This window comes from Perissodus microlepis, chromosome 23 (genome assembly GCF_051167445.1).
Source record: "Perissodus microlepis isolate ML-2025 ecotype Zambia chromosome 23, ASM5116744v1, whole genome shotgun sequence".
NCBI lineage: Eukaryota > Metazoa > Chordata > Actinopteri > Cichliformes > Cichlidae > Perissodus > Perissodus microlepis.
This window is the reverse complement of record NC_140482.1, coordinates 13972620-14000497: the sequence shown is the minus strand read 5'-3', so window position 1 is coordinate 14000497 and position 27878 is coordinate 13972620. Positions and strand designations below refer to the sequence as shown.

The following is a 27878-nucleotide window of genomic DNA, read 5'->3' as shown; positions in this document are numbered from 1 at the left end:
AAACAAATACACGTTCACTCTCTCTTGCTCTCTTTTCCAAGGCCCTGTGTTTGTTTGGTAACAACACAGGCAGGGGTGGGGGTGGGGGTATCCCTAGACTCCTATTTCCTCTCTGATTCTTCTCTCTAGCCATCTCTCAGCAGACGCCAGTGGCTAATTAGCAGAATGGCGATCTGCTAATTGTGTTAATTTACAACATTTTAGCCGAGGGGAGTCTTGCCGGGGCTGGCGTGCCCATCACCCTCCCAGTGTAGCGAGCAGGGAACACCTCAGATAGAGCTGGGTGAAGTTTTGTACTAGCTAAGAGGCTCTTTTAATATTGAGAATATATTAAGTGAAGGCAGCAATATAAAAAGGACAGTATTTCTAACAGGAAATTACATTTCCAAAAACAGGAGAAAATAAGAACAACGCTCTAGGCAAAATTCAGATTTCACACCAGCAAAGAAAAATTTAACAGATATTAAAAAAAATGGCTGCACAACTGCCAAAGAGCACTATTTGCAAAGACAAAACGCTACAAAGTCACATTCCTCTGTGATGATTCCAATGCTTTCATACAGCAGTGTAACCATTTTAATTTGAGTAGCTCAGAGAGTCCACAGAAAAAAATTAATGTGTTTCCAGGAGTCCATCAGAGGGTGCAGTTTTGTTATTTTTCTTGTTATTTTGTCAGTAAGCCAGTGTCAATGAGTATTGATCAATCCTTAATAGAACAAGATCACTGAAAATATTAAACAATTCAAGGCTGCTCTCAAGCTTGTATTCTAAACGTCATGTCTGATCCGTAGCCAGGAGCAAAAGACTGCACATAAAGTCTGTATAGTTCCAACATTAACTTTTAAGCATTACCAAATAAAGCAGATATGGATGAGGACAACAGATTCAGCCATGTCTTCAACTATCTGTAAATACATGTATATATTTATTATTATATTATATTTATTATTTATTATAGACCTTTTCTTACAAACGAACTGTCCACTCCCCATCTGATTCAGGGGCTATAATCACTGTATATACTTTCAGAGTGACTCTCCTCTCTGCAGTGACACAGACCTACAGTGAAACAGCATCGCTGACACAGGGTGATTCTGCAGCGTGATTCTGCCACAGAAAAATCCACCTTCAGATGTTTCTTAAATGGGCATTCAACAGTGCTTCAGTTGAAGATTATGGACATAACATAATATTAATTTGGTATAGTGCAGAGCAAGTGGCAGCAAATGTTATAAATATATAATCTATGATATGACACATATTCTTTTTAAAGAAATTAAATATATCACACTATCTCTGTAATAGATGACACCATCTGGGCTGAAATAAACATTTTTCTATAAAAACTGAACAGAGGCTAACTATTGACATCTAGTATATATTCATATTAATGTATAGAAAAAACTGTATTTTAAGGCTTTGGGGTTTTTTGTTGTTTTTTTTGCTTTATTGTTAATGCCTGAGTATATATGTTTAACTTTAGAGAAATTCTCATGTCCTCTTGCAGCCAGACAATAAGCCGAAGCACGAAAGCTACATCAAAAGAAAGTTAGCAAGAGATGACCCTGTTAACCTTAGCTATGAACAAAACAAAATACACATTTACAATAAAATAAAAATCAACTTCAAATGTACACTCAAAACATTTTATTTTCTTAAATATTGCCATTCAAAAGGATCTTAATGTGCACTTGATACAGTAAAACAATCAAATAGGTATGAGTTATATCAAATAAAAGAGCTAGCCAAACTAGCATTAGCTAGGTTTTTCTCTAGCCATTATCATTTATGAATGCCACATCTCAGGTATAATATATCAATCACATATACATAAATGATAAATTGCCTTCATTGTCAAAAAAAAGTAATGAATGCATTTTCACTGATGTAGTGTATGTGGTGAACCCCCCCCAAAGAAAAACAACGCAGCTAGCAAAGCTAGTGTAGCTTAATAAGGTGCCACACTTTTGGTGTTGCTACTTTTTAATCACATTAATTAACATAATTTAAATCTAACTATTAGCAGAAGACACAGAGAGATGCTAAGTACTGAAAAAAACTGTTCATTTTCTCTTAGACTTATCTGTTGATAATATTTAGGTAATTCGGCGTACCTTTTTATCTAGCTGTGTTATTAGCTAAAATACTCCAGCTTATCTTATTACACAAAATAATTCAAAAGAAGGTGAGGATAGAAAGACGTAAGAGTTATATATAAAAATGATGAAGGTAATAGAAATGAGGAATAAACACAAAAAACAAAGGCCTTCTAAGTCTCAGTCTTCACTCCCTGTAATCCGACATGCACCAAACTCTTATGTGCTGTGTTTAAAGAAACACGATCTTTCTAATACTGTCATTAATAAAGATAACATATATAAAAAGAGTATGTCAGGCTCCATCGGGGCTTTCATCTCTTCTATAATGAGGTTAATGCAGAGAAGCAGTGATTACCCCAGCAATGCAAATGAAGGCCAAACGATAACTTGCACTATTTAAATAAGGTAATAGCGATTACGCTACGTTATTCAAATGAGGACGGATGCTTTGAACTGAGCACTTTGAACTTGCTGCTCCTTCTCCAAAACATATGGAAGAGATGGAGGAGGACTGACTTTGGTATCATTCAGGGGTGTATCCTTTAATTCAATGTGATGTAAACCAGGGGCAGTGAGCAAAGCAAAGCGCCCTAATGTGATGGTGCAGGTGGGGTGGGGCCTTACTACACCCCTTTACTTGCTATGAATGACCTTGAAAGACATTGAAAGAAAGTCATTGAATTCACTGTCAAAGGGCGATTCAATATCCCTTTTTTCTCTGTGTTATAAAAAGCATCACACATTCATTTTCACAAACAGTCAAGGCTCTTTTCTTTAAAATATAAAATTGTTCTGTTACTTGTGGAGCACAATTTGGCCTTTGGCTGCAGAGGCCTTCATTAAGGTTACAAGATTACATGCGTGGGGCCTCCGGCTTAAATATTTAACAAGAAATATTTCCATTCATTTGTTTTTGGTCTCGTTACAGCACTTTGATCGAGCTGCAAGGCTGCAGACCTGGCAGACATATTTACAGATCATTTGGACAGACACATGCAATAAGGTGTGCAGGGTTTTTTTTGTTTTTTGTTTTTTTTTAAACCAAGAGTCGTACGCGTTGCAGAGAAAAAAGGAGAGAGAGAAATCATACACTCGGGTGAAGCATCCAGCAGAAATCTTCTCCACCTTCTGAAGCGTCTAGTCTGCCAGCTTTTTTCACCCCTCTCCTCCAGCCTCCACATAGAGAAGCCTAATAATTCTCATTACACTCGGCATCCATCTGCATCAACAGAACTGCCTATTACTCTGTGTGTGTGTATATGCAGTAAACAGCTCTTTAGAGAGAGCTAATGAGCTCTTTTAAGTCTGTCTGCTATGTGATTCTGCAAGCGGGGTGTCAGAGCAAACTGCCCATTTCGGTAACGCCATAATTAAGCCGTATGTGTATGTGTGCGTACGCGAAAAAGACATGCTGGCACACATGTTTCCACCGCGTGCGTATACACACGCCAAGACAAGGCATACAAATGTGCACCCCTCTTTGTCTTTCTAACATAAACACTCACCAGAGACCTTCAAAAACAAACTATTGTGTCGTAATTCTTTTTTTCCCCCTTCCTTTAAACAAATGCGTTTCGGCCGAGTGTTGGAAGAGAAAGAGGAGGACGAGGAGGAGGAGGTGGAGGAGTAGAAAGAGCTGCATGACAAGCGATAACTTCATCAAGAGAGACCCGTTTTCACGCACCACAGGGGAAATCTAACCAGCCAGTTATTCAAATCCTTATCAAATACACCAGAGGGCATCTTTTAACCCCTAAATCACGGCACAAAAAAACCTCAGTACACAACATACAGTCCGCAGCTATTGTTTAATGACATATGTGTGTGCATTTTTCTATGCACGCAGGCCTCGTGTGTGTTTGACAAATCTCCGGACTGCCTCGTTAATGAGTCCGGCACACTGTGACTAAGCCACAGGCTACGCTGTATTGGCACACAACCTACAGTAGAGAGTCAAATAATGTGATTAGGTCCTCCAAAAGCCAATTAATTATAAAATTAGTCATGAGCTAGTGTCTCTCTCACCTCGCCCTCTCTCGCTCACACATACATGTGCGCACAAAATCAAAACTAAAATCATCTTTATTCTTTGGAGCAGAAATTGCAATCCAGAAAGTGACAGAAATGTTATTATTAACAACCTTATTTGAACCGAGTCCAAACTACAGACAGAAGTGTTGCTTGCAGAAATTTAATTTCATTTCCATCCTCCATGACAGACTTTTTTTCTCTGAAAATAGCCTGAAATCACATCTTTGAAGCCTTCGATTCAAGTCCAGCCACAGCTTACCATTACAACGACTAGTCTGCCGCAAAGCAACGACAGTAACGACAACAACAACAACAGATAAGGAAGTAAACAGAGCGAGTTCAAAGTCTAGACGGCGAGCAGTGACCGGGAGAGATGAGCTGTCACTAACTCAAAGACGGTGGGTGGGGATTCTGTAAAGATGACAGCTCGGAGCTGCGATATAAAGATATTTGACAAATGACAGCAACTTTAAAAAACTCTAACACCCATTGTAATCAGCGATCTGTGACCTTGGGATAAGTTTGCACAGCCAAACCAGCAAACTCTAAAATATTTCTGGAGCAAAAAAATAAATCAATCTGTTTTTGACACTTTCAAAATATTAGGGCATGTTTAATGACGATACCAAGTTTAGCTTACAGGAGAAATCAGACCAAATCACCGTAAATCTCTAACTAAATTCCAGAGGCGTATCCTCGTAACCCCTGCCTGCCCATATCAGATCTTCCTTAAAGCTGTATAAATTGACACTGTCTAAATTTCCTTTTACTAGACAGACTATTGAATGGGTGGGTTAAATGGGTAGGGCGCAGTTAAACAAATGCTCTGGATCAAGGAAATTGTGCGTGGCTTCTTTTGTCATTCAGAGAGGAAATTGAGAGATATTCGGCAGGGGCTCAGCGCTGCTAACGCACGACATTCATCTATAATGCACTTGGCCTGTCCGTCAGATACTCCATTTCCTGTGACTAGCGCAGCGTGCCTAATCACCCAGCTCCATGCAGGGTTCCTTCCTCAAAGACAGCCCTGCACACACACACACACACACACACACACACACACACACACACACACACACACACACACACAGAGTCATGAAGTAAAAAATGAAGACAGACACATGCACAATACATGCACGCACACATTGAGCCCACTTAGGCAAAACAGATTATTCTTATCGTGTGAACAAAACATCTGTAAAGACTCTCAACACCAGTGTGCTGTAACAGTGTCACGACCTCAGCAGCATCTCCATAGCGCCTCTTTCATCAGAAAAGCCTTTCACAAGCATGCAGAAACCAGACACATCATCAATAGGTGGAAAGATATAAAGTATGTAACTTAAACCCAATTGTTGCTGATTAAACATCTTACAGCACCCTCTGCATTTATGCACACGTATTTGGTGAGAAAGCTTCTACTTGAGAAAGAAGGCAAAATCAGCCAAAAGTCATTTTTGTATCTGTGGCTCATTACTCATCCACAAGCTATTAATGAGTAAGTACTCCAATAAATCTGCAAATACAAATTAGCTTCTTTTTTTGCTATAAATTACATAACGTGACATAAACAACCTAACACAGAGTGAAAATTTATAAAGCTTTAATAACATGTTTCTACTCTCGTTATTGTGGTATCAGCTGCAATCATAATGATTTCACTGGTCTATAAAGATTTAACAGTTAACAGTTAATTTGATCATTTGTAAAAATTACTCACGTATTAAAAAAAACTAAACTTAGCCATACTGTGGTAGCTCTTACATTTATAAATCATTTACCATTAGCACCTATTAGTGAAAACAGTTTGACATAATGACTGTTAAGGTACTAAAGTCTGTCACAAATTCTTGTTTTATTACTCATCTATTACTAGCGTGCAGCTAATGGGGACACCAACAAATTAAAGTATTAACCCCAAAAATACTAAAGCCTACATTTTTATTAATGCTCTGCAAATCTTTAATCTTATTACAGATTAAATAAAAAACAAGCTCACTGAGTTTTAAATGCCTGAGTTTGGTGATGAATGCATGGGATATACACACAGACAACTTATCCATGTATAACCCTTATTAGAAGGGTTATACATGGATGCACAATCTGTATGGGAAGACTAGCAGACGCTGAAGCTGGCAGCTTCTGATTAATTGTAGTAAAATGTGACACATTAACACCGCAATGCAACAACTTGCTACACAATATGTAGACTTCAATCTGTTTCCATCATCAATGCGTTCTGACGGAAAGAGTGGTCGCGGAGCTACATCGGCATTCCCCGCTTCCACCTGGAGTGCAGCCGGCAGGATCTTTCAGAGCGGCCCCGAGGTTAACGTGGGGCCACGCGCTATCAATACTCCTCTGACGCTCAAATCCATACCTGTGAACCACCACCACTTTGTTTACCTGTGTGTTCAGTAATTAAAATAGATTTCTGAGAGGAGGCCTAATCCTTTCAGAAATGGCATCGATCTGACTACCAATGCACGAGAGGTGCGGTGTAATTTTGTCTGCTTTTTTTTCTTCCCTCCTACCCTACACTCTGTTCAGCATAACCGAGTGCGCTGAGGACACACTCCCCTGCCTCTTCCTCCTAGACGGAAACTTTGGAAAGTCCTCGACATGAAGGACATCATTTAGGGGCAGAGGAGGGAGGGGGCTACAATAGAGGGGTGGCAGGTGGAGATAATAGAGAGGGAGCCTCTAACCTCGTCTAAAGCTGTCTGTCTTCGTAAATAAAATGAGATAATTATTGAGTGAACAACATTATACGCAGACGACGCACTCTTTCTTCTACCCCCCTCCTACCGGCGCAGTTGTAAATCTCAACAAACACGGTGCTTTTGGACATTAAGTGCTCACTAAGCACAGTGGATGCATCATATTTCAAGAGCAGGCGTTGTGTGGGTGAGGAGCTGGGGAAAATGGAGTGTAATGGTTATCCATTATCTTATATGGCAACGGCAGCAATGATCATTTTCAAGTGACTCATTTCTGGAAGTACCTATCTATTGGCCACTTCGAGAGAAGACTTTGATGGCTAATCCAAAACAACTATTCAGAGGTCATTTACTGCGGCAGCGTGGAGACACTCTGCACAAGAGAACGCTCAAGCCTTCCTCATTATTCAAATACAATCCTCAGGAAGATCTACATGACAAACAGCAGCGCAGCAGCCCCGGAGTGGGTGATTACCTACACAGCACACTCCGAACCAGAGTGGAAACATTAACAGTGCATCAACAAATGAATATATCACAATCCAAGTAAGAGTATGAAAGCGGCACAATAGATATTTGTCAGGGGAATTAAACAGCGATACTGGAGCTGTATTAATACGTCGACGCTTGCTCACGGAGAAGCTTAGTAGTCGGTAATGTGGCCACGAGTCATGTCTGCCAGAGAACTTTCATATTAGTCAATCATATTCTATTCATCTCGCAAGGTAAATGTATTTTTATTAGTGTCGCTGCGCTGTTTGTTTGTGTGTGGTCTCAGCTCCACATGAATGGTTACTTAACACCACACTGATTTCCCCTCAGCAGTTAGAGAAAAACCAGCCTATGCTCAATGATGCATCACTGTGTTTGCTGCCGCCAGGCCGTGTGTGTGTTTGTGTGTGTGTGCATATGTCTTTGTGTGTTTGCATGTGTTATCGCTGCTGGCACGTAGACAGCCAGCCCAGGAGTGACTGCCGGGGTGTCACCATCTGTGGATGCATTTATGTCTGTCTGCACCGAGTTGTGTGTGTGTGGTTTGGAAGGGGAGGGGGGTTTAGGGGTAGGGTGGAGATGCACTCAGACAGTAGACTGGATGGCAATTGTAACATCAGTAGGCCAATTTGCAACCAAAAAACTTCAAATTTCAAATTCTTTTTTCCTATTAAAGACCACAGAAAATGCCATGATTTATAAAGCCCCCTTGTATCAATTACAGAAAGCTAACTGTAAACTCTCATTTTGTCACATGGGCAAAAAAAGAAGAAGAAGGTTTTAAAGCCTTTTCTACTCGTTACGATGGATTTTGCAGTGTATCAAACACTTGGCAAGCAAGCTAGATTAGAGTTCAACAGCAGTTGGTGGAGATTAACGCCCGCCGTGCTTAGCGCACGTGCAAGGCTGCAAAAGTGCGTGTGTGTGTGTATATGTGTGTGTATATGTGCCTGTGGGATGTGTGTGAATTACTGAAGAGGCCCTGGCTGGGATAACCTCTACCCCCAGCCTGTGAACTTGCAGGATCCTTCACGGTTCATGTTTGAAGTGTCAAATTCTGCACACTTCATATGGATTTTGGCACGATATGCCAACCCACACCTCTTACCGAGTCTGAAAGAGTCCAGTCTCACAGTCCAACTGTTTGGAAGTGTATTAAAACACATAAATGGAACCCTCCTCCTAGCCCCCCCAAAATGGAAAGCTTTCATGCCTGGCTGTGATGCTTTAGCAATAAAAAGGACATTAGTGAATAAACAACCTTTTCTATCATTTATTGGCTGTTGGATGGAAAGAAAAATTAACAAAAGTAAAATTGAATGAAACTAATTCACAGTTCGGTCAAAAAACGACATCAAGCACCAAAATGAGGCCTGGGAAAAGGAAGGTAAAAAGTCATGGCCTTCAAGCAACTGTGCAATCATTTTTCCAGATATTTGGGAACAGTGAGCCGTAAACAAATACAAGTCATTTATCTTAATCTCACACCTTTGCACACTGTGGGAAAATGTTATACATGATGTAGGGGCGACTGACAAGGGAACGATCGGACATGTTGGATGTTGGTGTATGGCGCTGGACTCCACCAATATCTGCTCTGAGCTACAACCTATAGCTGCTTATTCTGAACTCGGATGCACATGTGTGTGCACGTGATGCTCCGAGCATTAGAAAGAACGAGCTCTCTGGTATGACAGCAGGCATGCGAAAGACAGTACACGAATGCAAGGCAGTGCGGCCTGCACGTGCATCTTTAAATCCAGTGTGCTGCGCATTATGCTGGAATTCACACAGGTTGTCTAAACAGTCAAACAGCGGATCAATACGCCCATCGATCGGTGGCATTGAGACTGAACTGGTCGTGGCGAGGGGGCAGGAGATTCTCACTAGAGCTCTCTGCAGGCTGCCGGCTGGAGAACGTATACACACATACTCACACACTCCTTTACGGACACACACATTTACTGCAAAGGTGAGGATGAGACAAATATTTGAAAACATGTGTATACAGATTTACAAACGTTAAATTTCTTCCTCTCTGCCTACTTGAACAGAAACTCAAGCTTCCCTGGGACACAGACTACCTCCGCAACAGCACAACGCTGCTCATCTCATATGAGCAGATTCAGGTCCTGTCTGTTCAAGTCAGAGCAGTCTGCCAGCAGTTTGTCTCAAAGTGAGGGCATCCAGTCAGCTTCAGCAGCTGAATATCAAGCTGCCTGCCGCCACGTCTCCTTGCGCTCAACTGACACAGTCGATAGCTCTGCATTATTCATGGGGACGGCGGGGGCCGATGAGATGGCCTCTCACTGAGGGCTGGATTTCAACAGTTCCAAACTTTACACGGGCTGGCGGACGCGTGACACCTTCAACAACTGCTTATCGTCAGCGAAAATGACAACCTAAGGCACAGGGAAGGGCACGGACTTTAAAGGGGAGGCTCGGGGAGGAATTTGTCAGAGGCGCATCTGTAGGTTTTGAACGAGGCTCGAAGACTGACACCATGGTTTTAATGCGACCCTTTCACAACTGACTGATGTGCCATTTAAATAACAGGCAGCGGAGCAAAAATAGCCCCTCTCTAAAAAAATAAAGTACATACGACTTTCTTGTCAGCTCTTCTTGTTTGCTATCAAGTCAATAAACACAGATCACAAAGCTAACATGAAACCCCCGAGTATCTTTTAGCGATAATAAAAAAGAAAACAAATCATAATTTGAAATGTTGCTCAGCTACGTTTGCTTATTTCCATTACACAGACTCAAAACATCAATTAGCTAAACTGCGTCCGTTCAAAAAAGGAGGAGGGGAAAAAAAAGAACAAGTTAGGGGAAAAAAAAGAGAGACTGTTATTTGGAGTAAATCAAACATGACGCAAAGAGAACCAAAGGCAATAAAGAACGTCAGGCTGCTTGATATCAGATCTCGGAGGAGAAATTTGATGGGCACCGATGAGCAGAAGGCATCTCAGGAGGATTGGACAAGGGAGAGATTTAATGTGATCATAGGGGACGCTCATCTTTCAGGGAACGGGGTAATAATGAGCAATCAATAACATCCCTAACAGAGTTAGAGCGAGTGGCTGACAGCAGATGTAAGGCTCCGGCTAACAGGCTACGTCTGATCTCACATTACCACACTGGATCTGAGTTTAACACACACACAGGCGTGCAAAGTGTGTATAAATGCACAGACAGCATATGGATACCCCACCCCTCCACCCCCCACACACACCTACACACACTCTGTACTTCTTACACACTGACACATGCACACAGCGCACAATCTCCTTAGGTGACATCCAGCAGCAACGTGTCACTGTCTATCGATCAAGAGCTGTAATCACATTCACGGGTGATGAACACAGTTCGGTATTGTGAACACGGGCTTCTGTTTATCCGGTGACTGCAGATTTCACGGCCTAAAATGACAACCAGGATATAAAAAGTACCCAGTAAATAAAGCTCAATGTCCTGCTCACTGCTGTTGCCACCACTTAGACTTAGCTATCATGTGGACTCAGTTTGAATAGCTAGAAGTGACTTGACTAACACTTTACAAAAAAGCATTTCAGCATGGCTTAAGATTAAATGTTCAACAATCCCAGGATTTCCTCCAGAAATATTAATTTAACTGTGAAAAGTGTTATAGGAGAGCTTTAGAGGACACACCAGCGAGCCATTATTCACATGCAGCAATGCATGCATAAACTACCCCACTGTTATCTGCAATTATTTGATACAAGTGGACAGATAATGGTTAAAAAGTTAAAGGTAAGATAGTAGACTAAAAAAATATATCCCCTAATTTAATAACTGTAGCTATTCTATCCAGAGATTCAGCATCACAGAGGTCTAGAAAAATACTTAAGAGTCAAGAAAATGGCTAGAATAATAAAATGCCTAATCTTCTGTTAATCAAAGCATTTTAGCTGGAAATATTTTCTTTTGATTGGATAATTAATCCTTTTATGCTAAGATCTGGCCGACAGTTGATGTATTTAAGCCACACTGAAACAAAAGTCGAATCTACTTGTACATTAAGATCATCACAGAACAATGCTGCTGATGTAACTGGCAAATAAATTACCACTAATTTAATACAATACATGTTTACAAAAGAAACATAGCATTAAGGTTAGCTTCTATAGTTACGCTCATTTCTTATAGCCCGACTCAAGGAGCCAAAAGATGATTAAAGAATGCGTTCTCAATGACCATGAAGCTGTGAACCAAAACACCAAATACTATTTTCTCTGCCTATTTTGGAGTGACAAAGACCAGGGCCTTGATAACAGTTTGGATGTGCACGTTTGCATGCGATTTCACATATTTGTGCCACAGCATGTCTCACAGTGGCAAAACAGTTTTAGAAAATCAATTATTTTCTTCTTCCCATATTACTGTGCCGCTTCGCTGTCAGAACCTTTTCATGAGCATTTTCTGCTCCCTAAAAGAAGAGTCGGACGAGGAGGAGGAGAGAGAAAAGGGCACGAGGTATTTATTGAGGAGATGAGTTGGGACACAAGATAAGGAGTGACTCTGCTGGCCTGTTCGAAGACGAATGTCATTCCACCACTGAGGTCCCATGAGGGACATGAGTCAAGGCTGAGGAACGAAGAGGCTGACAGAGGAGCCAGAAATTCAGGCTGTGATATTTCCATTTTTGAAAGTTACGATATTTGTTACTGGAAGACAAAGCCAGTACGGCGGCGCTATATAACATCTGAATTCTGCTTTTACACTCATTTCTTCTTCACCTTGAGTTCTCTGCTCCGAACATCCACCCTGCATGCTTTTGTTGAAAAAGCTGATTGACACCAAGCCTATAGGGAGCTGCATTTTGTAAACAGTATCATGTTGTTGCAGATGCTCCAGCTTTTGTTAACAACTTGTACTAACAGCTGACCAGATGTGTCCGAGGGTTGCAGCGTTTCCTAGCAACAGTAAAATGTTCTGGCAGAATGGGCAAATCTGAAAGCACAAAACAGATTTCTATACTGTGTCTGTCCTTTACTGGCCAGCAGAACATCAAACAGTGAGGCCACTGGTAATGTAAGTTTAATCTGCGCTCATTCACTACCTGTTACACTTTGCTGTCCCTCGCACCCTCCTTAATCAAAGCTATAGCACAGCACCTCATCAGGTTGTTAGTCACTCTGAAGCTTTCAGAAGTTGCTATGGGCCTCTTATCTTATCAGTCAATCTGCAGCAGCGTGCAGGAAATGAGACACACAACAGCAATACTGCCAACAACACTCATCTGTCAACACACACTGGCTCAATTACCATACTGTAGCACAATTCAGGACATGCAGAACAGCAGCCAAGTGGATAAATTGAATTGCTGACGTTATACAAGCTAAGTCATTAGCGTATCTGTCACCGGTGTATCTGTGCAACAGTAAAAGTGGTAAACTTTTTGCCGCCCGGACGTAAATCTGCATTTTTCTAATCATTGGGAGTGTGCATTTGTTTTGATTCGGCATCCTCGTATTACCGACTTGTTTGCCGGCTCTGTCTGCAGACAGAAAAAGGCAGGGGGGAAAAAATATATATATATATATATAAAGAGGAAGGCGAGCAGATACACAGAGAGAGAAACAAAGAGTGAGACAAACCCATACAGTGATACGGAGAAAAGGGGAGAGAGATACACATGCAGGGAGATAAAGAAGGATGCCTGGTGTATGTACTGCATCCCAAGGGATCACTTACTCAGTATAGACACTTTCATTGGCCAAAACCTCTTCTCTTCTTCTCTTCACACACACACACACACACACACACACACACACACACACACACACACACACACACACACACACACACACACACACAATCCCTCCAAGCAATATTCCTGTAAGCACTTGTCCACTGAAAATCACTGCAAGTGAAGTGGAGAAGAGGAAGGAACGGAGGAGGCTGATAGAATACAGGGAAATAAAACAAGGGAAAAAAGGGATCAGGAGGAAGCAGGAGGACACCTGGCTGGTGTCCAGGGGAATTAAACAGTCTGTTTACTGCTCTCAGCGCCTCAGCACTGCTATGTTAGCCTAATGGCACGGACATGAAGCCAATTGATTTGTAGACCAATAGACCTCTCCCACAGCACAGGCAGATTACCTAGATCACTGGCTCTGCATCGAGTAGACATCGCTTCTCATTTGCGCCCCACAGGCAGTGGAATGTGAAGAGGGTTTTTGTGTGTCTGTGTGTGGGCATGTTTGCGTATATGTTCGCGTGCACCTGGGATTAGAATGTGTTCAAACTCGCAAACTCCATACACTTACAACCAGGTGACCCTTATTTCAATTATTTTCCTTCAAATTATGTAAAATCCTCTATGGAGGATTAGCTACATTATATATATATATATATATATATATATATATATATATATATATATATATATATATATATATATATATGGTTTAATTCTGTAAAAGGGTTAAAACAGCCACTGATGTGTAAGTGCTTGGAAATTGTTCAACCTGTACAGCAGGTAATGTCCTACAACTATATGGGATATTACTGTCATTGTAATTATTAAAGCATGGAAGCTTGAAGACAGGAGACGTGTACCTTCTAACATGTTATGAAAAGAAACTTTGGCCAAAATATTACCTAATCAAGTAATTTTAGTACCTAGGCATTGAACAGGTTTCATAACTGTGGTCAAAAAACCCTGAAATAGTAAGCAAACACACACACTCACACACAAAAAAAGACAATAAATAAATTTAAGCCATGTTCCCACACACAAGACAAACAGGTCCTCTGGCTGAAAGCCAAGCCACCACCACACTGGGGCTAGCGTTACAAATGTGAAAATGCCTCAATATTATTTCAGGTGCCACCAAATATCCAGTTATTGTGCCATATATGTCTAAGAAAACAATGATTTTTAGGCTTAAAGCATCAGCGCATACACTCAACAACAGGTTAAAAGCTAGCTCCTGAAAAACAGTATGTCTGATAGTGACATGAAAAGAAAAAGAAAGCACTAGTATGCAGAATGTATAAAACAGACAAATATCATGGTAGTCTTCTGTTTTTATTGTTCTATGCACAAAGTATAGATAGCAATTAGGTAAACACATCTATAGTTGAAATGCTAAGCTAGCTTAACTGTGTCTTGCTAAAACCATTTTTGCAGCCACAGTCAGGGACAATAGAAAACACATATGTAGCCTCGGGTTCTGAGACATGAAGCCATTTCCAAAAGGAACATAATAAATCTAAATCTAATTTTGGTTCATGATGAATTAAAAAAGTCTTGTACAACTTGTGATTGACAAGTTTTTAGCACAATCAGACTCGCCTCGCCCCGACAAACGACAAAAAAAAAAAAAAAAAACAACTTTCTGTAGGACAATGACAGACCACACACACTTGAAGCTACATTTATCCCTGTGTACAGCCGAATACTAAGAGCAATTCCACATTCTCCACAGTTTTCACTCATGTTACTGTCCCAGTTGATAAGCATGAAAATCCATTTATCTACAAAGGAACTGTATGGTCTGTATTTGACAATGTCTCTTTCATGGTCCCTTGCAGAACCCCTTTTTTTGTTCACAAAGCCACCCAACTGACTCCGCCACGTCTGTAATAGACCACACTCATTTGATATAGACATATCAAGCAACTTATTGCAGCAGTTTTTGCCGTGCATCAAGAGGAGCGGAGCTGGCCGACAGAAGCGGTGATACGCTCTGAACATAATAGAACAATGGGCGCGAGGCAGATGCAGTTAGACGAGAAAAAGACACAGTGGACACCATACAGGGCTGCACATATGTTTGCTGGCATGAATGCATGGACAGAAAACCTAATGGAGACATGCTAAGGTTCACTGTCATTCAGCTTTCTCCTCTGTGTGAGTCATTCTCCTGACTGCTGGGTGTGCAGGAGAACGGGGATCCAGAATTAGGCCTCTGGGGAGGATGAGGATGAGGAGGAGGAGCCGTCAGATTACTGATTAGAGGGTGGGGAAGTGGTGGGATTAAAATGTGCATAGGTATAGACGGTAGCCCGACTAATGCAGCTCACAGCTCAGGTAAGGGCTTCGTCGAGCTTAGCTGTGGGGATTATAGCGTGCTTAATGCACTGACAAAACTGCACAGGTGGAAATGTTGCAAAAAAGAAATACAACTCTCCTGGAGATTCTTATCGAAACACCTTCCTCAATGTTATTCATTGCTGATCTAATCCATATTTGTGTAAATGAGCTGCACGGAGCTTTACAACACAAGGCAGACAGAAAAACCTTTGAGACTTTGGTATTAACAATGATGCTACGTCGTAATCACCCTCTGGCTAATGCAGCTAATGAATGAGAAAACGCTAGCAGGCTAACGGCTCTAATTCTCCTTCACAGGCTATCATGTTGCAGCCCGGAGACAGATCAATACCATTTGCTCAACACACAGGAGGCCTGGGAATCTATAAAAGGGCTTTTATTGAGTAATTAAACACCCATTACTGTCCCGTGCAGCCAAACAATAAATTTGATCAGCCTCTCAGGCACAGATCCAGCCCGTGATTAATACACAGTGCATGCATGACATAAAAGACCGCAATGACATTTTGGCTGTTTTAGACCCTAGAACAAGAGTTTAGTCCTTACAGCGGTTGTTTTCAGGTTCCACGTTATAGTCGCACCTTTGGGAAGCTCAGAGAGCGATTTTGTGCCTGTCCAGCAGCCTGTCTGACCGTCCTGGCCTGTAGTTTGAATCCCACCAGTACCACCAGTTAGAGACACACCCTGCTTTTAAAAGTCCGGAAGTGAAATTTTAAACCTCGGTCAGTAACCCTGTAAAGGCAGTAATGTACTTCCAGGTGTTGTTGCTGAACAGATCCTGTAATTTTGAATATTTTAAAACATTTATATTGTGTAGAGGGTTTCATTTTTCCAAGAAAAACGCAACAATACACACGACTAGTTTGGAAAACGCTTGAATTGTCCTATGACTTCTAATGTCTCTACTTATTTATTCACCCATTTCAGAGTTACTGAAGGCTGGATACTGTTCTTCTCAACATCCTTTTCGAACACTTGCACAATTGAAAATCCTGTTACAATCCCATCCTTGTTGGAGAATATTTAGCATTGTTGAGCCAACAATATGGCATCTGGGTGATTCTCCTAAATATGAATGGCCCATTCACAGGGCTCAATGGAGTTGCTTGGCAAAGGCCCTTCTTCCCCTCCCTCCTCCATACGCAAAACAATATTCAGCGCAGCAGTCTTGGCACTTTTCCCCGAAATCAACAAAAGAGGAACTTGAAGCTGTCCCTGAAACCCTCAAAGCATTAAGCCTCTGTGAGATGCAAGTACTTGGCACAAGCAAAGCGATTTATCGACAATGGGCAAATCATACAGTGCTTTGTGAGATTTAGGGGATACAATAGCACTCCGTTTCCAAAGCACACATTAGTAAGCATGTCATTGGGACCCCCTGGGGGATTTGAGCAGCCTAGAGGATTGTGTAGTGAAGAGGATAAATATATGTTACTGGGCAAGAAGATGGACCATTGCCAGTGACTCCCTCCCTCACACAGCATACTGTGGATTACAGAGTGAGGAATACATTAATAGAATAATCTTCTGACCACATAAACTAACCCACCAACTGAACCCATTTGGCTTGTTAAGTGTATACATTGGAGTGCATCTAAAATCAATTTACAACCATTTAACAGAGCTCAAGAGGTGTAGATGAGGAGAGATTCTCGCCTCACGCACGCACGCACGCACGCACGCACACACACATGCATACCGAGGGCTTCTGCCATGATTGACAAAACAACAACAACAACAACAAAAAAACTTGTTATAAATGTGCAGCGCTTGCAGCCATGCTGATCTCTTAGTGCTAAACAAAACCAACAATGGACAAGCAGACGCCCACTCAAAAGTCAATACCATGCGTGCCTCCTCTTCCTCTTGTATGGTTAATGCATGATGCCAGGTAGGGGAGACAGACGGAGAGTAGGATCTCATTATACGCTGCGTGCTATCATTAGCCATCTACCACATGTGTCCATCCTGCCAGCAGAGTCATACAAGCAACATCCTAATGCTCTCGCCCGCTTCCAGTGGGGAAACTTGGCCACACACACACACACACAGTGCAAGCATGAAACAACATAATCACACACATTCCTCCTTAGCAGGCCTGAACACACACACACACACACACACACGCACGCATGCAGACGTTAAGCAATTTCTCAGCGACTGAGCTGCAGATCGTTTCCTTTTTTATGTCACTGGGAAAAAACAAACAAACATATGTACAAGTTTTTGATTGCTGGTCAAACAAAAGACAGTCAACAGTTTCATTTTGAAATTGAAGCTGAGGCAAATTTAGAGCCTGGCATTAGTGTTGATTGTACAGCACTTAAATGCAAATAAATGGGAATGTTAAGAATTATCGTCAAAAGCATGACAACAGTGAAATTTCTGTTTTAACTCATAACTCCTGTACATGCAGCTTGAGTCTTATCAGACCATGACGCTCAAGCTGAATTGATTTGATCATTTATTGATTAGCAGAAGCACAAACGCTACTTATTCACAGCAGAAAAAAAATGAGATATATAAATCTTTTGTGTCTCTTGCTTTGCTTTAAAAAGCCACATAAAGACTATAAAGTTATCACCTCAAGCTAGACAACATGTGACTCCCATTTTTTTTTCTTCTTCTTTTTTTTTTTTTTTAACATTTTACAAACCAAACCAGTAAAAAATAAATAGATAAAAAAATGTAGCAACCCTGCAATAGCCACAGTCAAATTTGGAGCTCTTTAGCAATAGAAGTTGTTTTTGCTCTCGCTCCCAGTTTGTGTCCATCTCCCTGAGGCCACAGGCAGCTAAGTGATGCTGTGCCACACGCCCAGCCACTCAACATCCTTTGTGTCCATCCCCTGGCAGCCTTCCAAGCTCACACAGACACCCATACACACATACAAATTCACTCTCGCGCCAAATGAGCCATTGTTCATTAACATGCACGCACACCTCAACCGCCTCAGACAAAAATAAGTAGATAAATAGATAAAAATAAAATAAAAATAAGAAGTGCTGCTGACTTACTTTCCATTTGCCACAGGTGTCCTACTAATCAAGATATTCAAACTGAGTGGCGGATTGGGGGTTTGTGGGGGGGGGGGTTGCAGACGGTCACTATCTGGCCAAGCCTCGCTGTTAGCAAAATCAGATCATCCAGTCAGAGCCGCAAAGGGAGAGCAGCAGCAAGGCATTACAGTCAGCTCCTGTCTTGCTCTTTAGCTGCTGTTTTCTTTGGGCCAGTGCTTTTTCTTTTTCTTTAAAAAACAAAAAAAAAAAAAAGAGGCTCTCGTCGGGGTCCTCCATCGTCAAACCAAATGAGCGGCAGCCCCTTCACAGACTTTAACAAGACTTCCATGGCAATAACCTAATTAGAAATGGTGCCTTCTCATTTCAAGGCACAATGTAAAGGATAAGCTGTGAGCTGCCATGTCTATTAAAGGTCTAATGGTGTGGAATATTTTTCCTTTTTTTAATAAGTCCTTAGCATATTTAACACTTCCAAACGCAGAATGCTTTAATATCTGCCAGAGAATCCGGGCCACGGGTGGTGGAGATTGCTGGTGAAGAGTAAAGGGAGGTGAACGGAGGTCTGTTTAAAATTCAGAAATAGGGGGATAGCGAAAGAAGGTAGGAGGGAGGAAAAAGTATAAAATAACTGTCGCTTTGATTTGATTAAAACCTATGAAAAACGATGCATTACATAAAATGAGAAACTTCAAACATTTTGTGGGGATTCAGAGTTCAAAGAAATGGAGATAATGCTTTTTAATCCTGGAATTAACATGGAAATGAATTTGACAGGATGTCTTTTAGAGGATGGTGTGTGTGTGTGTGTGTGTGTGTGTGTGTGTGTTGAGGGGGGGGGTAATAAATCTGTAAATTTGGTTACATTGGTCACAGATCAGTTTCTGCTGCATTTATTGCAATTCTTTCCTCATTTGTGTCAAACTTAAATTCATGACCTCACATCTTTTAACGTCTAACTTTTTCTTACATGTTTTTTCCCCTTTTATAATAGCACCAAAACCTGATGAACCACGTCTGGCATTTCAAGTGTAAAAGCACAATCTTAGCACTGAGCATCATAGGTTACAGCAGGATCTTTGGTAGTAAGCTGTAGGTATTACTCCTCCACTGAGTCAGTCTTATGTGGCTATCCCTTCACTTAAGAACACCCATCAGATTTTGACTGGATAATAACTAGTCAGCACTGAGAAGGAGAGATGCCAGGAAAAGTGAATAGGAATCAGAAGAGTGTGTAAAAAAGGTTGAGTTGCAACACGGGGAAAAGAGGAAAAAAATAAAATTTATCAAGCGGCAACTGTCAGTCACAAAAAACAAAACCCCCATGTGAAACTATGAAAAAAAAGATGCAGCCAGTGTAGCAGGGAAAGAGAGGAGAAGGGGGAAACATAGAAAGAGGAAGAGGAGGATAGAGTGGATCACAGTGTCAAGGATTTTAAGGAATTGGCGTCCACTCATCTACGGAGAAACACGGGCAGCGGCCCTACCGACAGCTACCTGCCGTCTCTGAGAAGAGGAACTTGGATCAGCGAGGAGGGGGCTGTCAGCTAGCACGCAGGGAAACACACAAAGACTACACAGCCTCGCTACAGTTAGCTGACACACAGCCCTAGCACTGTCTTCTGGGACAGAGAGAGAGAAGAACGAGGGAGAGAGAGGAAGAGAGAGGGAGGAAATAAGTGGACAAAGAGTGAAATAGATGAGAGAGCAAAGAGACAAGATAGGCTGACGCACTGTCGAGCAAATGCGGAGAAAAGAAGGGGAGCAGGGAGGGGAGGTGGAGAGATGGAAGAGAGCGAAACAGACAGACAGGTCCGAGAGGGATTTGTTCTATTTGCATGCACCAGGCTCCCATGGGGTCCAGCTCCGCTCGGCAAGCCAAGAGCACAAAAGATAACACTTAACATATTTGCTAAAAGATGACAACCCTGCCTGGATCTCATTTGAAGAGGCCCCTTTGTCAGGATGCTCAGACAGGAGAAATCCACTGATATGGACGTGGCAAAGACTAACAAATGTCTCTCTTTCTTTCCTTCCTTCTCCCTCTGTCTGAAAAGCCCGGTATTCCCCCCCCCCCAACATGCACATCCCCTTACATCTGGCAGGAGTCCCGCGGGGCAGACTAGATCGCACGGCGGTGGTTGCAGGATGGTAAAACAGCTTTTAATGGTAAACATTACATACTGATAGAAAGTGTCAGGATAATTTATTTATACGGCCCCGCTGGGAGTAGCTTAGCCACCCTCGCAGCACACCGACTCTCTCTGTTCATTTGAGGGAAAAGTCCACATTTAGATAGATAAAGTCAGAGTAAAGGGCCGCCTGTTTGTAAAGCACTTTTCTGCTATTCCTATTATTTCTCCACACTCTGTCCCTATTAGCTTTACTGTGAGGCCGTTGGAGATGTGAGACGATACTTTATGTGTATAATGAGGGGGATTATTGCGACTGTCACTGCAACAAGCTCACACAGTGGACGCAGATCTTACGGTGAGGACTGGAGCAAAGGAATAAACAAACCGCTCAGTACCTACATTATTTACAGTAGGCCACACACACACACACACAAATCAACAGCGCGTGCGGCTGCTCCTGCGTTTCCTTCTTGTGCACACACTCTTGCCTTTGGAAAAACTCATGCTACCCATCTCAAACGTCAGAGCCCGCATTTCACACGAGTCTCAAAAACAGCAACAAAGCAAGAACACAAGTGTACGCGAGCGCCCAATAAAAAGAACAGAAAAATCACATCTGCAAATCAGACCCGCACGTCCAAATAAAATCAGTTTGGACTAATTTAGGGAAAAAAAGCTGCAGAAACTGTTCAGTTTTAACTGTTCGCTGCAACTTACATGTGCATACCTGCATGCTAAATTGGAACAATGAAACCAGTATCAGGATAACTTCTACATTTTCACCAAAGTGTGAGAACATCAGCACGCGCACATATAAAGAGGAATAAAGGCGAGACACACGCAGCAGCAGGAGAGAGGAGGTGAGGTGAAGCGAACGACTGCATGTGTGAGCTCAGAGATCAGAGACGAAAGGTTGAGTTCTCACTAACAGCCACTAGAAAAAAAACAAGACTGTGCAGTTACAGAACTTGGCTGTCATCCATCCTAAAACTCTCGCCTTCAACGTGAACCTTCTTATTGTGCATCGGCACAACAGCAACACGCATGCAGGGCTGTTTTGTTTGTGTGTTTATGTGGCTGAAATTTCAAAACTGAATTTAATTTTGGAGCAAGGTGCGCTCTCAATGTGTCATCAGCGCTCTTCTATCACGCAAGAAATCCCTCACCTGATTAGAAAAATAATAACTAGCACTGAATGTTTCTTTAGTACAATAAAGGAAAAAAGATATGGTGCAACTAAGGGGAAAAAAAAATCATAAATATGTATTTTTCACTTTGTAAAAATGTGACAGAGGTCTCGCGCACAGTGACTCCAGTCACATCCATTTGTTTCATTAAGTGATCAGTGAATTTCTGAGCACATTATTCTGTCTCAATGATATTTTGAAATGTCAAGGAAAAAAATAATTAGCCTACTCAAACTGCTGTATTTAATCTGCAGCTCTGAGGGTTTTCAAGAACAATATTCCATTACAAATATGTCATTTATTTAATATCTTGAAAAAAATCGAATTAGAGCTGCAAAATTAAGCCATGTGTAATTTAGATGTTGCAGGCTTAGTCACCAAATATTAATTACCAGGTAGTGTGTGTGCTACACAAGGCTGTGTTTGTGTTACAGAAAAAATGAGTTTTTAAAAAATTAAGAGAAAGAAAATTAATCCAAACAACACAGCTACAATTTGGACATCCATCTCAAACATGAAGAATTCACTTTTTGAGTCAACACTGAAAACAATCTGAGGTCATCAGCTCCCCCTACCCCCAACCCCAGCTGCCCAATGTTATTTTAATAGTTTTACATACATAAATACACACACACACACACACACACACACACATATACATTTAAGTGAACAAGTACATAAGTTGATGGAGAAAAAAACATCAACCTACCATAGACGCTGCTGCTGCTGATCATGTCGTGCTGGAACAGAGAGAAGAAGAGAGAGAGGAAGAGGAGGAGAGAGCATTGGAATTAATTTATGGAAGAAAAGGCGGAAGGAAGGATTCCCTCTCAAAGAAAAAAAAAAGCTTTACAATAGGAGACACTTTCTGGGTGCAACACTGCTCGGATTTCAAGCCGTGTGAGAGTTGGGCCCTGCGAGTCTTTGGAGCAAGCAACTCAATAGGAGAGCCATCTAACCTACATGCATCTCATTAGAAAGTGGAGCCCGAGATGACAGGCAGCAGTGGAGGAGGAGGAGGAGGAAGAGGAGGGCGATATCGGAGAAAAATCAACTGGTGCGGATCTGTCATCCGAGTTAAATCCGCTCCTTACGGCCAAAAATGTCCAGTTTGTGAGATTCATTAATAGCTACACGTGCCGCGATATCACCGGATCCGCTGACTGCACACGCAACTTGTTGTAACCGTACCCGCCTCATGGAAGCTAATGGAGAGAGGAAAAAAGCCTCCGCGTGTGTGTGTGTGAGTGTGTGTGTGCACCCAAGTTGTGGCTTTTTTCTGTTCGGAGTGCCGCACAGTCGACACACACAAACAGGAAGCCAACGGTGCAGCCTACGTGTCCGTGCCTGTGCGATCCACGCGCGGCGTGGCGCAGGTGCGCTTCACCGACAGATGAATAAATAACCCGTTACGCAGAGGGCATCGCTCGCAAATCGGGAAACTTGTCAGATCACAAACTGCACATGCACTATTCCGAGATGAGCGGCGGGCTGCTCCGAGCTCGTCTCCTCCACACAGACTCACTGTCTGCTCTGACCGCTCGCTCTAATTGCAGATGCAGCGGATCCCCGTTCCTTACCTTTTTTTTCTCTCTCTCTCTCTGCTCTCCAGTGACAGGTCGACCTCTCACGTGTGTGCGTGTGTGTGTGTGTATGTGTGAGAGAGCGTGTGGGGGGGGAGTGTTATGGTCGCATCGATCCCTGGGAGGGGTCCTGCTGACGAGCGAGGTGCCGAGGTTAAGCCGGGATGCGTGTGAGCTGAAACCATCCCAAGTTAACGCAGTAGACACTGACCACAGCCACTGCCATGTTGGAATTTCACCAGCGCTGAACAGCTGCTTCTCAGACTGACCAGTACGCTCGCCAACGCGCATGCGTCAAAAGGAGGAGGCGGCGGTGAAGCAGGGAGGTGGTGGTGGGGGGTGGAAAAAAAATCCAATTGTTACCCATAAGGTTGTTGTGGGCACTTGATTTGTATGTTAAGTTTGGAAGTGGTGATGGGAGATGAGCCGAAAGAGGCAAACACAGAAAGAGTGAGGACGCCTGCGCTGAAGAAGAGGCGCCTTTTAACAAGTCACTTCCACTCAGCTGTATTAGGATATGAAAGGTCACACACAGACAGACACACTTTAAGCGCGTTTCTGACGCAAAAGAAACGCCTTTTAATCTTTGCACATCACCGATTGCTAACATGGACACTGATTTAAGCACAGTGCTTGCGATCGCTTAAAAGTTCTCACTGATGATAAACTTTAGCATTCACCTCTTAAACCGAGCAGAGAAGAAGAAGATGGAGAGAAAAAAACACGAGCGCACGCAGCAGTCGCAAATATCTCCCAGTGATAATTATAGCAGGCAATATGGAATTAGCAATTGAAGCCCTAATTAGAATGAAAATGTCCCAGTTAGCGCGTTATCAAAGCGTCAGCGGGGAGACCAGGTTTAAACAAGACATCAAAGATGGAAGACCTGTCACTTCATTGTTCCTAATATCACCCCACTAAGTAGTTAGCGCGCGAGGGGGAGAGAAAAAAATAATCGTTAATGTAGCCAAGTTTAAAGTGAGGTTATTAAAAATGTGCTTGAAACAATAATAACTCGGGGTTAAATGTGCATCCATGCTGAGGTCACGCACACCTCCACCAGTGGCTTCCTTCCTTCCTCCTTTCTTTCCTTCCTTCCTTCCTGCTTCTTATGGCTCGGGCCTGCGCTGCAACTTTCGCTATCAATAATTATTATTATTTTACAATTCCACCACTTCATTAAAATTGTCAAGCCGGCAATGCAATCAAGGATTAATTAAAATTGATTGAAACCTTAGTTAATCACTACGTAATGGCTTGGTGGAGGAGTGATCTTTTTGTTAGGCAGCGCTAATTATTAGTTAGAGGGAAAAAGGTTCCATGCATCAGGTCTGTAATGTTTAAATGGGGGAAAACAGGTCTCTGTGTTACATTACAGTGTGTAAGTACATTACAGAGCACCCCCCCCCCCCCCCCTTTGATATTCATACTGAAGGCAAAAGATATAATTCAAGTGTTTTGAATATTCAGTGTTGCTATAAAAGGCTCCCACACTGCTATGGAAAACCTTGTGTAAGGCTACTTTTGTGACGTGTAAAAGTGTGTGTGTGGGAAAGATTTAACAGCAACATAAATCTAAATAGATTTTAACTCATTAGCCATTGGAGAGGTAATGATGTAAGTCTGCCACTAATGAGCTTAAGCTCTTAATTGAATAGGAGGGGGGTGGAGAAACACAGTCGCACACACACAAATATGGACACCCACACAGTGCACAAAACACAATGCGCATACACACCTTCCAATACAATCCTGTTTCCTGTGTTCCTCCTCTCTGTCTTTCTCTCTCCATCTACAGGGTCATAAGAAGGGGGGGTTAGAGTCACATGACCAGCTAAATTTCAACCCCAGGGCCTGCAGACTTCAGTGTCGGCCCTCATCATTTCAACGCTACACTTTTTTTTGGTGAATTTTTCCCCTCCCTCCACCAGCCCCCAAATTAATTAATTAAATAAATAAAACCCAAAGAAATCTCTCGTGTTATTTATGAAATTACCGTGCTAAATGAAACACGAGGTCCTGTTCTTTAATGCGAGGCAAAAACAAAGCACCTAATCAAAGGAATCCCCGAACGTCACAATAATCAAGCTTCGGCTGCAAATGTATCATATTCCCGCTTATAAGAGGCAGAACATGCAACAAAACCCGTTGCTTTGATGTCACCTCCCTGCATATCATATTTTTCTTCATCTTCTCCAAATAATTATCAGCACTTAACCTGCCTTGTCTGCCACGAAGTAAAAATGTCAGAATCTATTTGGATAAAGAGGAAGGCTTATAGAATAAAATGTTTTTTCTTTACATTATGAATAGGCCATATTCCCTTGGTAATACAGGCTGAAAATGAAAATGATGATATCCAATTTCTTAGTGTCTTCTATCAAATATACCCTGATGTAAACAAAGCCCATGTGAATGGGGTACAATTGTAGGGGAATCTCAAAGGCAGGAAATCCAAGGGGAGAAAACAGAGAGATTAGAAAATCCCAGACAGTGTTTCCAGTCTCTCAGATAAAGAATAATAATATAGGGAAATAGAAAAAGGGATGAGTTGTCTGTGCTTTGAGGCTAGAGTGTGGCCAGTCCTCTTTTATAACCCAGACTAACGGCCTGATAGGACGTGGTGTAGATTTGAGCAGAGCCTATTGAACATAAGCTGCTAAATTTGGCAATAAGGGGAATGTGATTTACTGTAAGCTACAGTGGCCCAAGAGTGACGCAGCCACCTGCGCACACACACACACACACACACACACACACACACACACACACACACACACACACACACACACACACACACACACACACACACACACACCTGAGAGCATAAAAACACACACAAACAATAACTCAGTCACTCTGTTACTGTCTATTGCTCTCTCCCTCATTCTCCCTGACACACAGTGTGAACGGCTGGCCCGCTTTGCCTCTGAGCCCTGTGCACACACACATAGACACACACACAGACACGCTCGCACGACCACTCATGCGGCTCAGCAGCACTGACTTTGACAAATAACCAGGAAGTCCTGGTGTTGGCTTAAAAACTCCAACTTGTTCAGTTGCAATTCTGCATTTGTCCTGCTTTAATGGCTGTGGAAGTGGCTTTGGAGGTAATCTGTCAGTGATTGATTAGAGCCTGGCCAAATCCCCCCTCACTGAACGCATTGGTAAGCTGCAGGCCTGCCTGCTGCTGCTGCCGCTGCTGCTGCTGTGTGAGGCAGAGAGAGACAGAGCAGAGAAAAGACAACACGGAGACAGAGAGTTCTTCGATGTGCAAGTACATCGAAGAACTCAATAAGAATTCAGCTGGGAATTCATGTGTCCTTTTTTTTAAAGGCCAAAACAGCCACAAACTCATCTTGCATATATTTTGAAGCTGACAAAATCAAAGCAAGTAAGGGAATGTTTTATCTTTAGCAATATATTATTTCACACAGTGTCCAAAAATTCCTTATTTTATGTTTGGAGACAATCAAACCCCTAAACCACCACATTTCTTTCTTATTTTACTTTTTTATAGCATCATTTAATAAAAATGATGTTTGTAAGAATTCAGCTCCAATATTTTGCAGTCATTAAGCGTCAACCTGATGAAGGTCAAAGTCCTCATCAGTGGCGACCCCAACCCTAGTGCCACACACTAATCTAATCTTTTTGTTTTAGAGACAAACAAAAGGGACTTTTTTTGGAAAATGTAAAAAATATTTTTTGTGATCTCCTGATTGCTGAGGTGTTGGAGAGCGATACAAAAAAGTCATGATCTGATAGCACAGGGTTACATAAGGTGATCCTTTAACTATATCAAATTTATAGTAAACATTTTTTTCAAAAGATATTAAATATTTTATATAAAAAAAATGTTGATATGATGTTTAAGATTTCACTGGAATATATATACATATATCTATCTATCTATCTATCTATCTATCTATCTATATATATATATATATATATATATATATACACACTTGATGCCAAACTGTCAGTGTTAAAACTCCTTTAGGAGAAGAGGTATTTAGTTTATATGGAGTGCATCCTGATGTGAGAATATATACAGCATTACATTCTACTGTACCATGAAATATACTGTTGCCTACATACAGTACTGTGCAAAAGTCTCCCCCATTTCTCTGTATTTTGCTTCCATGTAGTCACTCTTTAATGGTAATTCTTAAGGAAGGCAAACAGGGAGAAAAGTCTGAGGTATGCTGAAGCAGAATGAAAATTAGTGGCGACAGGTCTCAGTGATGAATCTGAATTCATGAGGAGGCTCTGGTTTGGGGCTGAGATCTTGTCAAAAGTAAAAGTACAGTGGTTTCCCAGTTCAGGCTGTGTTCAAGAATAGACGTGATAACACCAAATATTGACTTTCAAGCTCATCAGAATGGTGCTAACTCTGTTTTTGCCTCATATATTGGATTCATTTTAAGCTTGCATGTATTTTCCTGCCAAAACATGAAGAAATGAGGGGAAACTCGAGACTTTTCCACAGTACAAAATGCTCCTCCTCCTCCTGCTTGAGTAG

The 27878-nt window shown here is 41.9% G+C and overlaps 1 protein-coding gene across 1 annotated transcript in view; it reads right to left on the bottom strand.

The window, feature by feature from the left end:
• LOC146361038 (fidgetin-like) overlaps positions 1-23654 on the bottom strand; it is a 31427-nt gene extending 7773 nt beyond the window's left edge. The window contains exons 1-2 of the mRNA XM_084922159.1: positions 23348-23654; positions 22477-22507 (exon numbers count right to left, since the gene is read on the bottom strand). Coding sequence (XP_084778285.1) covers positions 22477-22507; positions 23348-23641 — 325 coding nt within the window. The 5' untranslated portion in view covers positions 23642-23654. The remainder of the gene's footprint in view (positions 1-22476; positions 22508-23347) is intronic.
• Between the last annotated feature and the right edge of the window lie 4224 nt (positions 23655-27878).